Source organism: Ictidomys tridecemlineatus, chromosome 3 (assembly GCF_052094955.1).
Source record: "Ictidomys tridecemlineatus isolate mIctTri1 chromosome 3, mIctTri1.hap1, whole genome shotgun sequence".
NCBI classification, from domain to species: Eukaryota; Metazoa; Chordata; class Mammalia; order Rodentia; family Sciuridae; genus Ictidomys; species Ictidomys tridecemlineatus.
This window is the reverse complement of record NC_135479.1, coordinates 26392397-26406055: the sequence shown is the minus strand read 5'-3', so window position 1 is coordinate 26406055 and position 13659 is coordinate 26392397. Positions and strand designations below refer to the sequence as shown.

Below are 13659 nucleotides of genomic sequence, written 5' to 3'. Positions count from 1 at the left end.
TACGGACTATCTTTGTTGCTATATTGAAATTTCCCATTGTGGGAGCCTTGTGGTTAGTGAGATTATAAATAATTCAGTGGGTTTTCTAGGAATGATGTGTGCCTAGAAACTTCTTAAAAAAAAGAATTTATACATATTTCTTGATTTATCACATTCTGTGGAAATCAACAAACAAGTAAACATAAGTTAAATAATAGCACTGCAAGTATTGTTAAGTGCTATTAAGAAAGCAAGGTAAGCTAGAGAGTAGGGAAAGGTGTTTATTTTAGAGTGACGGCATGGGGATGTACAGGTAGGTGTATGGAATGGTCTGGAGAAATAAGTGTGTGAGGAAGATGAGATAGCAACTGTAAAGACCCTGGGCTGGAGACATACTTCTGTGTTTGAAGTTTTGTTGTATTTTTCTTTGTCTGGTTCATCTCAGATTTTTGAGTCCTATCTCCTGCACCAACATCCCTTTTGTCAAAGGTTTCCTAAAACATCCCTCTTTCCAAGTCTAGTGGAAGATTCTCTGGCTTTACCTTGTTAGCAGCATTCGAATACCTTAAATTTCTTGAAAAGTTTATTCTAGTTTGCTTCCAGGATACAACCACCCCCTCTCATTTTTTTTTTCCTGCCCCTTTTCCCCTGATGGTTTCTTCTACTTTTTGTCCTCTAAATTTTAGAATATCACAGGGCACATAACTCAGCCCATCTCTTGTTCTATGTAGGTCAAGTTCCATGTCTGCGAATGTCATCTACATGTGGGTGTTCACAAATTTGAATCTCCAACCTTGATTCCTCCCTGACTCCAGACTGTATTCAATACTTTTCTTCCTAGTTTGCCTACCAGGAGAAATACCCTCTTTCAAGGCCAGCTTGCATGAAGCCTCACTTGATACTCTATTGATGATTATCAAATTGAGCTTTAAGATTAGTTCAAAGCAGAAAGAAAAGAGTTTTACATATGTTGTATCATTAAAAGAAATTTTTTACTGGGGGACTTCTGATAGAATCGACATCAAATGACTAAATTTGCTGCTGCTATTGTTGTTTTAAGTGCTAAGGGTGGGGATGGGCAAAAAAAAATTGTTGGGATGGGGTTTTTTGTTTTGTTTTTTTAATGGAACTGAATTATATTCATGAATAAGATGCCAATACAAGAAGAAATCAGAGAACAAAAGGTCAAATGTAACCAAGACAAACCTGAAGAAGTAGCATAGGAACTTGCCTTGCCAGATGTTAAAACCTACTATAAAGCTCTAATGACGTAGTATTGCTTTATCTTCTGTTACCCATTCCTTTCTGCACAATTCAGTCCCAAAGCCAGTAGGTAGTGCAGAGCAAGGTTGGTGTCTGTAAGGTGGGGCAGGGTGGAGGAAGCATTATAACTCAAGCAAGGTTAGGAGGGTTTCCATGTGGGGCCCAGTAGTTTAAAGGACACCCCTGCAGTGGGGCAGCCTGGCTTGGGGATATGAAATCCTAAGCAGGATGAAAGAACCTACCCAAGCAAAGGGGCCAGGCAGAGGGCTTCAGAACCTGAGCAAGTAAGGAAAGCAGTGTGTGTGTATGTGAGTGTGTGTGTGTGTGTGTGTGTGTGTGTGTGTGTGTGTGTGTGGGGAGGGTCAGCTGGAATGGAGAAGAGGAAGATGCTCAGGAAGAGAAGGGCATTGTCAGGGATTGTAGTAAGAACTTTATCCCTGGCAGTCAGGGATAAGTGAATAGAAGGAGTAGTCTCCAAGATCAGTTGGTATACGGAAGTCAAGCAGAATGAGACTGAATTTGTAAATTTTCAGGTGTAGGTTTAAACAGTTTGAGTTGCAGGGCCAGTAATAGGAATGAATGTGAATTGTAAAAGAACATCATGGCAAGGATAGCCTGCTCAAGAAAGGTGGTTATGGTGAGAGGAGAGTAAAAGAATAACTTGAGGTGGAGGTGGAGGTTTACATGGTAGAAGGCAGAGAATGGGAGTGACTAGATTATTTGTGAGCCTAGAAAAGTTCAATAGCAGGAGAAATTGAAGACAGTAAAGAAAGACCATTGGAACTTGAGAAGATAAGCAAAAGAAGTGAATTACTCATGCCTATCTGTAGTTTAAATCTTCATTGAATGGGACACCTTTGTTTTCCTAGTCTTTGCTATTATAAACAATGCTGCAGTAAAAAGTATGAGGAAAGTATGAAAATTATATGAATGGGATAATATATATGTGTACTCCCACACAGCTATACATTCTCCAAAAAAGTAATATTTTTTTCTTTGAAGAGTATCCTGGCAAAATTACATAGAAGAGGGTGTGAGGGGAAAGGGGGCGGGGGGAACAAGGGAGAGAATTGAACAATATATAGAGGTATAGAGGGAAGATGGGAGGGGAGGGGAGGAGGGATAGTAGGGGATAGGAAAGGTAGCAGAATACAACAGTCACTAATATGCCATTATGTAAAAATGTGAGTGTGTAACCGATGTGATTCTGCAATTTGTATTTGGGGTAAAAATGGGAGTTCATAACCCAATTGAGTCAAATGTATGAAAGATGATATATCATGAGCTTTGTAATGTTTTGAACAACCAATAAAAAATATATTAAAAAAAAGAGTATCCTGGGTTGTTGATTATAAGTAGAATGTGAATTTTAAAATGGAAGGCAAAAATTTTAGCTAATTAAAAAGCAATTAGATTGGTACCTACTTACCTAACTTTTAAAGTGTTCTTTTAAAAACTATATGACTTGAGGGGCTGCGGTTATGGCTCAGTGGTAGAGCATTTGCCTAGCATGTGTGAGGCCTGGGGTTTGATCCTCAGCACCATATGAAAATAAAATAAAATAAAGGTATTATGTCTAACTACAACTAAAAAATAAATAATAAAAAATAAAACAAAACATATGATTTGAAATGCTTTGGTAATACTGCTGTGAGAAGCCCTTGTCAGCAGAGTTTGGTATGTAAAGCCAGTGGTCAATGTGTGCTGCATTCTTCAGGGGATGTGCTTAGCATACAGAACAGGAAATGTCTCAACAGAGCCAGCATTCTTACTGAAAAGAATTTTCCATCCTCCTCCATTTGTGGTTAAGTTCTAAAATTGTTCCTGTTTCTTTAGTCTTCACAAACTCAAATCTTAATAATAGTTGAACCATTTTTTTCATGTTTTCTGATATTAAAGATTCCTATTTTAAAATGCATGTGTAATTTTAAATTTTTAAATAATTGAAAGTTTTTTAAAACCTTTTTTTAAAAAAAATAATTTTAGACTTACAGAAAAGTTGCAAAAATAGTAGAGTTCAGCAGACCTTTCACCCAGCTTCTCTAAATGTAAACTAATTATAGTATAATTTTCAAAATAAGAAATTAACTTTGGTATGATACTATGAGTTAAACTACAGGTTTGTGTTAGAGTTTCCACTGTTTGTCCTTTTTCTGTTCCAGGATCCATTCTAGGATCCCATGTTTCTTTTAGTTGTCAAATATTAATTTCTTGGACATGACAATTCTTTCATGACCTTGAGACTTTTGAAGGATACTGGTTGATTATTTTGTAGAACATCTTTCCATTGGGTTTCTCTGATTTCTCATGATCAGATTGAGGTTATACAGTTGTTGTCTGTTTTTTTGTTTTTGGCAAGAATATCATAGATGCTATATGCCTTTTTAAATGAATCATATCAGGAGGTAAATACTATATCGTCAATGTTATTGGTGGTAATGTTAGCTTTGGTCACTCTGTTCAACCAATTGGATGTCTCCATTGTAAAATAAATATTTTTCCATTTATAATTAAATAATATTTTCGTGGATATACTTCAAGACTACAAATTTTCTGTTTCTTCTCAAACTTTTAACATCCATCAGTAGATCTTTCTACTAAAATTATTAGTAAAATACTACAAATGTCATCTTCCTTCCCTGTCTTCTTCCTTTTCTTAAATTTGGACTCAGTGTATATATTTTTTATTTTGTGGGCTATATGCAATTTTATCATTTATTTGGTTTCTCAAATCAATCCAGCTTTAGACATTGGGAGTTATTTCAGGTTGGTTTCTTTAATCTTTCAACACATCCTTATTTTTTTTTTAAGTTGTAAATGGATAAAATACCTTTTATTTATTTTTATATAGTGCTGAAGAGCAAACCCAGTGCCTTACACTTGAGAGGCAAGCGCTCTACCGCTGAGCCATAATCCAGCCACCTTTTTTTTTTTTTTTTGAATACTTCTTTTCTTCCTTACTGGCACTGTAAGATGCTCTAGGCTCTTGTATTTTCCCCACCTCAGCTCTGCAGTCAGCATCTTCTCCAGGTTCCCCAGTTCCTTATATTGAAGAATGGTATTTAGAAACGAAGGTCTAGGCACTTAGTATTCTTATTTCTTGGAATGTGATTGCATCTGAGCCCCCTTTTGTTGTTGTTGTTGTTGCTCATGTTGGGTTTTCCCATTAGTTTGTAACCCTGTATAACCTCCTTTTAGATGTTTATACTACTGTTTTATAAGAGGGTAAAATAAAAGAATTTTAAGAAAAAAGTTTTGTGATATTTCATACTACTTTTGCTTGTGAGTGTGGATAAGGTATTTGTTCTATAATCTCAATATTTGTTTGCAGCTGTTTTCTTACATATATTCTCATTTGATAACTTGAGGAGCCACCCATAGCTGATCCTTACTGTTTGAAGGGAAAAAAGTATAAAGACTTGGTTCTTTGATTATTTTGTATTTTCTTCTCTTTTAAACTTTTACTTGGGGAAAGGGAAATGGAATATCAGTAGGTGTTTATAAGTAAGTTTTGTTGAATATTAGTTGTACTCGTGTTGAACAAGATGCTTACATATATTGAGAGTAAAAATTGATAAAAATATAAATAGATATTGGCTAAATTATATTGTGTGCATGAACGGATATGTAACAGTCCCATCAATATGTACAACTATATAATGCACGAGTAAAAATGAGGGAAAATTTGAAATAAGAACACTTTGAAAATGATAATGTTTAAAGTTTATATTTTGAATGTGGCATCTTTTGAAGTAATTGGAACATATATATTTATTGAATACTTATTAATATTTAATGTTTAGGGTAAGAAAAGGTTGTTTTTAAACATTTCTTGTTGAAGAAAAACTACCATGCTATTTCACATCCAAAAATATTTACTGTGCTGAGGAGGTAGCTCAGTGCTAAAGTGCTTGCCTGCCATACATGAGGCCCTGGGTTCCATCCTTAGCAATACACACAAACACACACAATTTATTTATGCTCTCTTTCAGACACAGTGTCATCTACCAGCAATGATATTGAGGTGCTCAAAGCCTAAATATTTTACAAAGCAGAGTTAATAATGTGTTTTAAAAAGTTGCATTAATTCAGTTTACAGTTTTTAGTAATACTGAAGAACATAAAGTAAAAAATGGAAAGTTTCTTCCCCCAGTCATTGTAAATAGTGTATCCTTTACACCTTATTCTTCACAGATGCACATAGATAACACATTCTCATAAAAGCTTTCTAAGAAAATTGAGTTTATGCTCTCAAGTATTTTTCTTTCTTTCTTTTTTGGGGGTCGGAGGGTAGGGACCAGGGGTTGAACTCAGGGGCACTTGACCACTGATTCACATCCCCAGCCATATCTTGTATTTTATTTTGAGACAGGGTCTCACTGAGTTGCTCAGTGCCTCACTTTTGCTAAAGCCTTAGCTTTGAACTTGAGATCCTCCTGGCACAGCCTCCTGAGCCTCTAGGATTACAGGTGTGCACCTCTGCTCCTGACTCTCAAGTATTTTTCTGCAGCTTGCTTTTTTGTTTAACAGTGTATCTTTTTTACCAAGGTTTTTTTTTTGTTGTTGTTGTTGTTTTGTACTAGGGATTGAACCCAGGGGTGCTTTCCCACTGAACCACATCCCCATCCCTTTTTTATATTTTGTTTAGAGATAAGATCTTGCTAAGTTGCCAAGGCCTCACTAAGTTGCTGAGGTTGGCTTTGAACTGGTGATCCTCCTGTCTCAGCCTTCCCACCTGCAGGATTACAGGCATCTGCCACTATGCCCGGTTTACCTAGTTTTTAATAAAGTGAATAGCTGAGAATAAAAATGACAAGAATCCAGAATTAAATATATAAACAAGCATTAAGTGTTCTCATCGTGTGCGTGTATGCATACATGTGGTAACTGAGTGGCTGGATGTGTTAATTGGCTTTATTGTGGTGATCATTTCAACAATGTATACACATATCAAAACATCAAATTGTACACCTTAACTATATACTATTCTTTCTTTTCAATTATACCTCAACAATGCTAGAAAAAATAGTATCTATTAAGGGAGAGGCAGTCTGTGGGTTTTTTGTTTGTTTTAGAATTGATTGAGCTAGCAGTTATAGTGTAACCTTCCAAAAAGATTTTTAAAAAAAATTTTTTTAAGGTTGTAGATAGACGGAATGCCTTTATTTTATTTGTGTTTGTTTTATTTTTAAGTGGTGCTGAGGATTGAACCCAGTGCCTCATGCAAGGCAAACGCTGTGCCACTGAGCTACACCCCCAGCTCCTAAAAAGATTTTGATAAATTTCTAGCCCAAGAGTTTTTAAAACTTGAGGTTGCTTTGTCTTTAAGAGATATACTTTTGTTTCATAGAGGGGAAAAGGTACATATAGAAATAAAGAATGTGAATAAATAGATGTTTTTATGGAAAAGAGTTTGAAACTTGTACTCTTAACAGTTTGTAGAAGTGATGGTAGATAGGAGAAGAGGTTATAGTGAATATTTTAAGTATAATATACTTTATTTATTTATATTTTGGTACCAGGGATTGAACCTAGGGGCGCTTAACCACTGAGCCACATCCCCAGCCCTTTTTACTTTTTATTTTGAGACAGGGTCTCATTAGGTTGCTTACAGTCTTGCTAAGTTTCTGAGGCTGGCTCTGAACCTGCATTCCTCCTGCCTCAGTCTCCCAAACTGCTGGGATTACAGGTGTGTGCCACCATACCTGCCTGTATAATACCCTTTAATATTTACTAAGTTAAATATTCAAGGTGACTGACATAAGTGTCAGGAAAATTTCAGAGTTGTGTAAGTAGAAAAAAGGGTTAAGTGAAGAGCTGCTTATTAAAGTATATAGTAAGACTCTGATCTAAGTGGTGGCTTCTGATGCAGAATTTTACTTCATAATATAACTTAAACTAGAGTCCTAGAGGAGGTTATTTGAAATCAAAACAAAACCAAACCTTCATTTTAAATATAGTAGATAATAGAGAGATGAACATTGTAGCCTAAGAGATAGTATAAGCCAAAGATTTTAACACCTAGTAAATACGTAATTTTTTTCTTTTATAATCTTTCCCTCTTCCCAGGTCAGCAATAGTCCTGAACCTCTGAAGGCTGTAGAACAGGAGGTGAGAATGGTCTTTAAAGACATTTTACAAAAAAAGAAAAGTGTTTATAACTATTGGTTACTTCCTCAACTGCTATTCTCAAAATATCATAGGGTCAGTTTGGAAGACTTGATGTTATTCACCAAAATACAAAAGAAATAATTTATTATACAGTAGTTGTCAGGGTTTTACTGTAGTCTGAAATTTATTCCTCCTCCAAAATAAGTATTTTGAAATAAAGGAGAAGAAAGGACAAGTAAGTCTTATGGAAATTCTGCCTGTTTCCACTTATCAGCTCTAGGTAAGAAAACTGGTACACTTTGTATGAATATCTTCCTTAAGGTAAAAGTACTTAACTTTGTATGGATCCTGGAGACAGCCCTTGTTGTCTTTTTACCTTGAATTGCTCCCCTAGTTTAATAGGTTTCTTCAGCTTTATTCAGCAAACAACTGTTAAAAGCCTAGTACATGTGAGTCTTGATATGTTGGGTATGAGGAATAAAAAGACAAGACTTTCTCTGCTACATCAGGAGTTAATCTAGGTCTGTATGGAAGCCCCTCAACATTGACACTGAAACAACATTCTTTATTCCTCCCAGGAATATCCTTAGGATTAGGAAATTCATATCATTCCTTTAGTAATCTGAATTCTTTTGATCCTGCAATATTGTTTACACCTATAATATATTTTATCTATATATGAGTGTCTAGAGTTTTGGTTCTCAGTGTTTCTTTGGGTCAAATTCTTTTACATGAAACTCCAAAAAAATGAATGTACACACAGAATTGTGTGATTGTTGTGCCTTAGAATTGTAAATTGAGAGTTTAATAACCACTGCTTTAGAGTCTGACTTATTTGGAGAAAAAGAAATGTAAATATAAAATCATAAGATGGTGTGTGTTATAGTAGGACATCCTGTATGGATCTAGTTGTAATTTTGTCTTTACTTTCAGTTTATAAAACCTTAAAATCTGAAAGGTTAAGCTGGGTGTGGTGGCACACACCTGTAATCCCAGCAGCTCAGGAGGCAAAGGCTGGAGCATCACAAGTTCAAAGCCAGCCTCAGAAAAAGCAAGGTGCTAAAAAGCAAAAAGCAACTCAGTGAAACTCTGGGTTTAAATAAAATATGAAATAGGGCTGGGGATGTAGCTCAGTGGTCAAGTGCTCCTGAGTTCGATTCCTGGTACCGTAAACAATCAATCAAATAAATAAATAAATGGTAGACAAATTTAACAGAGTTGCTTGGCCCTTTATTTAGCTTATTTCAAATGAAGGCAGGCAGGCTACTTGGGTAAAACACTACATTGGAACATGTAGTATTTGTAAGCTGTTCTTAATGGAATAATCTATTTTCTATAATTATGCATGTAGTTTATTAGAAAATAGTGATGGTGTAATGCCAGATAACATATGACATATATATTCACCCTAGCACTGAGTGCATGACCCATTTGATGAATGGAACAACTAAAAATATTTTGAAAGGCTTATAGACTTTTAGCCTGATATATAATACCAGTAGGAAAATATACAAAGACCAGATTGTTTCAACCATGGTGTCTCAAGTGAAACCAAAATATTGAGTCTTTGTTGTGATGGTAAAAAAAAAAAAAAACAACAACAACAAAGAATTTACCATCTTAATAATTTTTAAGTATATCCATATTAGTGTGAAACAGATTTCAGAGCTTTTTCAACTTGCATATCTAAAATTCTATACCAGTTACATGGTAATTTCTGTCCCTCCAATCTTGAAAACACCATTACACCTTGTTTTATGAATTTGACCCCACGTATTAGATACCTCATATAAATAGGATCATATTGTATTTGTCTTTTTGAGACTGATTTATTTCACTTAGCATAATGTCCTCGTCCCCATATGACAGGGCGTGGTAGGATTTCTTTTTTTTAATTAAGGACAAATAATATTCCATCGTATGTATCACCTTTCATTTATACAATCATCTATTAGTGGCAAATTTGGGTTGCTTCTACCTCCTGGCTACTGTGAATAATAGCTCGTATGGTGCAAATGTTACTATACAAATAAGCTCTTTTGAGACCCCCTTTTCACTTTTCAGTTTATATCCAAAGTGAAATCGCTGGATGATATGGTAGTTTTTATTTTTTAAAAAAATTATTGTGAGGAACCTCCACATTGTTTTCTAGAGCAGTTATGTTGTTTTGACAGTTCTACCAGCAGTGTTCAGGGATTCTAGTTTCTTCACATCCTTGCTAGGATTGTTACTCTGTTTTTTTTAATTGAATAGTAGCTATCCTATTTGGAGCAAGATACTATTTCATTGTAATTTTCTGGTTCCTTTGTTTTTGTTTTGGTGACACCTGGAATTGAACTCAGGGCCTTATGAATGCTAGATATGTGCTCTACCACAGAGCCACATGTTAGCCATAGGTATTTGGGCTTGTTGCTTTCATTCTGTCTTTAGTTGGAGACACAATACAAGAATGTCATGTCCCTGCCCAAACGCTATAGCAAAGACTATGTTTAAGTATAATCTTGGGAGAATTATATCACCACTGCCTGGGAGACCAAGGAGAAATAAGTACTCTTTTGACAACTATCTGCTTAAAATACAGGGCTTTTCTTTCTGATGCTACATCCCTGGGATCTAGCTGTCAGAAGTGACTTTGTTTTAAAGAGCATAAAATCTTTTGTGCAGCAAACGTAAAAAGTGGAGGTAGATTACTGATACATAAATCTTATTATTCAGAAGGCCTAGGATATCATTTTCTTTTGAGATCTTAATTTTCGACTTCCTTCTAGCCTGAAATCTTTGGATCCTGAGATATTATAGTCCTTTTCCTGTTTTAGGTTCACCTTTCTCCTGGCTCTTTTTACTTCATGCATTCAGGTTCATAAATGAATTTGGGAAAGTGGGCTTTTGCCCATGAGTTTATATTGTTAACTCTTTAATTATTAATTAAAAATTTTAAGATGACAATGACCAGGCTTTGGAAGAAGTGTGTTGATGGCTGGAATGGTAAGGATAAAGAAGAAATATTTTCTCTACTTTTATTTAAGTGGGAAATGTCAAGTCCAAGACTAACTTCACATTATTTTTTTTTCAAATAGTTTCAAAGGCATTTCCTTTTCTTAGTATAGATGAGCTTGATATTCTATAACACTTTCTGAATCCACAGTCTTGATGGATTTGAGAGCTTTCATTAGGACTATGGAGTTTTATATTCTTTTTTTTTTTTTTTTTTTTTTTTTTAGAGAGAGAATTTTAATATTTATTTTTTAGTTCTCGGCGGACACAACATCTTTGTTGGTATGTGGTGCTGAGGATTGAACCAGGGCTGCACGCATGCCAGGCGAGTGCGCTACTGCTTGAGCCATATCCCCAGCCCAAGTTTTATATTCTTAAACATGTGTTACATGTTTGAAGGATGGGAATTCATGTATATGATAACACAAATACGAATTAGCCAGGCTGTTAGATGAACCAAATAATATCCACCACCCTCCCCTTTTCTTTTGGTACCAGGGACACTCAACCCCTGAACCAAACCCTTTTTATTTTTTATTTTGAGAAAGGGTCTTATTGGATTGCTTATAGTCTTGCTAAATTGCTGAAGCTGGCCTTGAACTGTAATTCTCCTGCCTCAGCCTCCTGAGCTGCTAGGATTACAAACGTGTATCACCACACCATACGGGACTTTTATTTTTTATTGAGTGCATATCAAAGCAAAGACAAAGAGTCACTCTGGGATGGTGGTGGCTTATAGTTACTTGTCTTTTCTATAGTCCTCTTTGGCTCCAGAAACATTATTATCAAAGTTTATGACTCAACTTTAAACAAGATAATTTGCTTGACTTAGTAGGGTTTTGTTGTTATTGTTGTTTGTTTATTTTGTTTTGCCATGTGGGGTATTAAGTTCAGGACTTCCTTCTGTGTGTCATATATTAGGTGCCAATCACCAGCTCAAGGAAATAGCAGTTTTATGTTTTAACTTAAGGAAGGTAGAGATGATGGAGAATTAAACTGTTTCTTTCTTTGAATCGTCTGTCTTTTCACTGGAATTAAGTCCAGTGTTTGAGATCCACAGAAGAAAATAATTGTATAATTTAGCTAACTTTATTAGCATATGGTTAGTATTGTAATTGAGATGACAGATGATCTTAAATGCAAGCCATTAAAAATGCTTTCTTTATTCATAAAAGTATAAATAAGTATGAATGCTTTTCCCTTCAAAACTTTATCTCAAGTTGAAGAAAAGTTCATGTAGTTCTATTCATTTGAATTTGTTTAGAATTTATTTACTTTTCCCCCTTAAAGTACCAGTGGCCTATTAAAAAATTTCAGAAAAGCTAAATTTCAGAAAAGTCACAAAAAGAAAATAAATTTTATTCCCTATGCTTAGTTGATTTACATGCTTTTAAAAAAAACTTTGGGACCAAGTGCCAGGAGTGATGGCTTATGGCCTATAATCTTAGCCAGCAACTTGGAAGGTTGAGTCAATCAAGGCCTGCCTCATAAACTTGATGAGACCCTGTCTCAAAATAAAAAAGAGCTGGGGATATAGGAGACTGGGAAGTCTATGATCAAGACTGGCAGATTCAGTGTCTGCAGAGGGCACAGTTCCTGGTTCTCAGATGGCACCTTCTTGCTTTGCCTGTACATGGTAGAAGGATTAAGGACTGTCTCTGGGGTGTCCTTTATAGGGGTATTATATTCATACTCATGAGGGCTCTAGCCTCAAGATAAGTTTCAATATACGAATTTGGGGAGGATAGACAAACATTCAGACCATAGCAGTAGACATCTTTGATATTTTGTATTTTATTTGTGGTATATATTCATATATAGATTTACTACTCTTAGTATATGCTGTAAATCTGAAGTTTCCATTCTTTGTTGACTCTGGAAAATTCTCCCCTATTACCACTATAATTCAGTGGTAGAGTGCCCCTCTTCAAACCCCAGTATTGCACAAAACAAAAGAATCTTTGGGACCATACTTCTTATATTGTTTTATATTCTAATATATTATTTTAGTTGATGATGTTTTATAAAAATGTATTAATCCATGTTGTATTTGCAAAACTTTCTTTTTGTGTGTGTTTGTGGTGCTGGGGATCGAACCCAAGGCTTTGTGCATGCTAGGCCAATGCTGTACCACTGAGCTACACCCCTAACCCCTTCAACGAAATTTTAATTGTTGCATAGTGTTCAGTTGTACAAATGTATCATAATTTGCTTATTCTCCTATCTTGAATCATTAAGGTTGTTTGCAGTATTTTATTGTGATAAGAACCACTAACATGAGTTTTACCCTCTTTAAATTTTAAGTCTACAATATATTATTGTTTTGTCTAGTATTGTACAATAGATCTCTAGAGCTTAATTATCTTGCTCAAGTGAAATTTTCTGGCTTTTGGTTAGTATCTCCTCATTTCTCCCTCCCTGCCGTACCACTCTCCCCACCCTGCTCCTGATAACCAGCATTCTACTCTGTTTCTATAAACTTGTTTGGGATTTTTTTGCTGTATAAATGACAGCATGTGTACATCTTTAACTATTTCTTGAAGAATATATACTTCTCTCTAATATAACATAAGCATTTTACTGTATTACTGAAAATTCATTTTAAGTAGGTATTATACTCTAAAATGGACATATTGTTTTATTTTTCTTTTAATAGATTCAAAGTCCAAGTGGAAATTCGATTTTGGTAAATGGATCATTGTCTGCCATGGATATACACAAAATGATGATTGATAAAATAACCAGTAGCTGACCAGTTATTGTACAAGTGCAAGTATAGTCATTTTTAAAAGTTGAGAATAGCAAGAATGTACTGGAACCAAGGGTCTTAAGCAAACACTTCAGTTTTATCCATGTGTTAGAACCCAACTTTACCAATACAGCTAAAATATTTCAGAATCTGTTTTTTTTTTTTTTTTCTTATCCTCTGCTCCTGGGGATTAAACTCAGGACCTCCAGTATGCTAGGCAAATGTTCCACCACTTAGTTACATCCTCAGCCCTTTTTATTTTATTCTGAGACAAGGTCTCTCTAAGTTGTCCCAGCTGGCCTCAAGTTTGTGATCTTCCAGTTTCAGCCTCCTGAGTAGCTGAGATTACAGGCATTTGCCATTGTGCTGAGTGATATTTCAGAATCTTAGTGGATTACTTCACACTGGATGTACCAGTTCTTTAATTTTCTATGTCCTTTAACTTTCTACATTTCTCATCAGTTAAAAAGAAAAAAAAAAGGCTGGGATAGGGTATAGGGGAACTGTTAAATTATGTAAATATAATTACCGTGAGAAATTGTAACAGCTGACGTTTTAAACAT

General features: G+C 35.2%; 1 protein-coding gene across 15 annotated transcripts in view; it reads left to right on the top strand.

Moving 5' to 3' along the window:
- The window catches only part of Spag9 (sperm associated antigen 9), a 150131-nt gene that overhangs the window by 71808 nt on the left and 64664 nt on the right, over window positions 1-13659 (top strand). For 8 of the 15 annotated variants that reach the window (XM_078042249.1, XM_078042248.1, XM_078042244.1 and 5 more), the window contains one exon: window positions 7312-7353. The exons of the other annotated variants lie outside the window; for them this stretch is intronic. In XM_078042249.1, the coding sequence (XP_077898375.1) occupies window positions 7312-7353 (42 nt within the window). The remainder of the gene's footprint in view (window positions 1-7311; window positions 7354-13659) is intronic. 15 annotated transcript variants of the gene reach the window in all.